We start from the raw sequence: 2,169 nt of genomic DNA, 5'->3' as shown, positions 1-2,169 counted from the left end.
GGAAAGTGTGTGTTGCTCAGATCTCTCCAGAAGTGGCTTCCTGCTTATCAGGTGCACCAGAACTGGCCTTGCTCTAGGAACCTGAGGGCTGAACCTGCAAGGCAGCTCTCCCACAATGGCTGCTCATGGCTGGCAGCCAAAAGATGAAAGCTCCATTCCTCTCCAGCAGCTCAGTCCCAGCCTCAGAGTGCTGTTCAAAGTTACTTGCTCACTCACCCAAGGTCTTCCAAGGTAACTCAACCAAATGTCCAAATCCAAAAAACCCCACAGGAAGTCCTTCCCTGTCTGTAAATTCTCACTGCTGCCATAGCTGCTGCCACTGCAGCCACCATGGCCAGCTGGGCTCTGACTGATTGCAAACACTTGCCACTTCTCCACTGCTTTTGTCCTTCTCTTGGGGTACTGAAGTCTCCTGCTGCCTTGCTGTGCCCCGAAAGGGATATTTCTGGGTAGATCCCACAAGCCAGAAGTCCCTGGAGTCTTCTCTCCCAAATCTCACTGCACCCAGTTGCAAAGAGGCTGTCTCTAGTTTGCCAACTCCCTCTGCCCTCCATTAAGGACATTTCTAACAGTATATATTGAAGCTAATTTTCTGACTATTTATAGGTGGGCACCCAGTGATAAGATGTCTCAAGTACTCATACATGGAACCCAAGAATTTCCCTCCACCTACTGAAAATATTTAATGTTAGTATGCCCCAAGATGGTATAATCAGTGTAATTATAGACTACGTGGCCATTTGAAAATGTCTGATAATCAACGTTTTATTTAATAGTAACCCAGTGTCACAAATGAAACATAAGATATGTCATCATAATATCCATTAGTAACTTTTTAAGACTTAGTCAAAATCAAATCATGTACTTTAAAAGTGGTCTCAGAACAAGTAAATATAATTCTATGCAATCTAGCTGAAACCATCTTTGTCTAAGGATGCTACAGATATACACATGAGACTATAAGCTTACTAAGAAAATTAAAATCAGGTGATAGATCAGATTTGGTTTGGCTTATATAAGAATAATGGGGTCAAATTCTAAAGTTATGACTAAAAATGCAAAATACAGCTGCTAGTCTATAATACTTTGGCACACATGTAACTGCAATTAAACTAGTGTACAATGACTGAAAAAAGCATTTGTTTTTAATTACACACAGAGAAACTGGAAGTTAACAATATGAAAAGAAAAACTCACGCACACTCAGTAACTGGTAAAGGAGACTTAAGATAGATAGATGTTGTGGCTGCGATTGAGAGGAAGTAGATAAGAGGAAGTACATGTGCAACAGTGTCAATGGTTGATAAACTGTTGAACTTGGCATAAAATGGCAAAAAATCCAATGTTCCAGAGTCAGAAGACAGCCCTGGGGAAGAATCTCCTTAGGCAAAACAAGACACAGTCTTTTAGTGCACAGTGCCAAACATTTATCTATAAGATGAATTCGCTTCTAGTAAATAGAAAAAAAGAAAAAGCCACCTGCTTTATTTTCTTAAAAGCAGATATTTAGGATGATTTGTAGACTATGAAAATAATTGTATATCTAACCTGTTTAGAGATAAATTGATATTATAGTAACATTAAAATATAGTAACAAGAAAATCTTATTTGATTATTATCTCTTCTTACAGTTAGAAATTCAAGCTCCTCCTGGTACGATAGTTGGTTATGTTGCACAGAAGTGGGACCCATTTCTGCCTAAATTCACAATCCAAAATGCAAACAAAGAAGATATTTTGAAAATTGTTGGTCCTTGTGCAACATGTGGCTGTTTTGGCGATGTGGATTTTGAGGTATGATTGAAAAATGAAGGTTTTCACTTAGGTTCTGATTTTTTGAATTCTTAAAATATTCAAATCAATTTAACCTCAAATCAATTTAGAAAATAATGTATCTGTGAAGTAATTTAATGTACTTGTAATTATATATTCACTAAGAATTCATAATTCAAGAGACACTAAGTCTAAGAATTTTTTTTATAATAATATTATAAAATATACCACTTTGGTCATAAGCCAGTATAAATATTAGTCAAAGTAATTTTAACAAATTGAATATAATGGCTGGGTGCCTGTGGCTCAAGTGGCTAAGGCGCCAGACACATACACCTAAGGTGGCAGGTTCAAATCCAGCTCAGGCGCGCCAAAACAACCATGACGGCTGCAACCA

At 37.8% G+C, this 2,169-nt stretch overlaps 1 protein-coding gene across 2 annotated transcripts in view; it reads left to right on the top strand.

Moving 5' to 3' along the window:
* PLSCR5 (phospholipid scramblase family member 5) overlaps nucleotides 1–2,169 on the top strand; it is a 36,439-nt gene that overhangs the window by 20,687 nt on the left and 13,583 nt on the right. For both annotated transcript variants that reach the window (XM_003789465.2, XM_012804941.1), the window contains exon 5: nucleotides 1,632–1,793. In XM_003789465.2, the coding sequence (XP_003789513.1) occupies nucleotides 1,632–1,793 (162 nt within the window). The remainder of the gene's footprint in view (nucleotides 1–1,631; nucleotides 1,794–2,169) is intronic.

The sequence above is a fragment of the Otolemur garnettii genome, unplaced genomic scaffold (assembly GCF_000181295.1).
Source record: "Otolemur garnettii isolate 467f Iridium unplaced genomic scaffold, OtoGar3 scaffold00032, whole genome shotgun sequence".
Lineage (NCBI taxonomy): Eukaryota > Metazoa > Chordata > Mammalia > Primates > Galagidae > Otolemur > Otolemur garnettii.
Note: the sequence above shows the minus strand (reverse complement) of the source record. Positions and strands in the feature narration are given on the sequence as shown.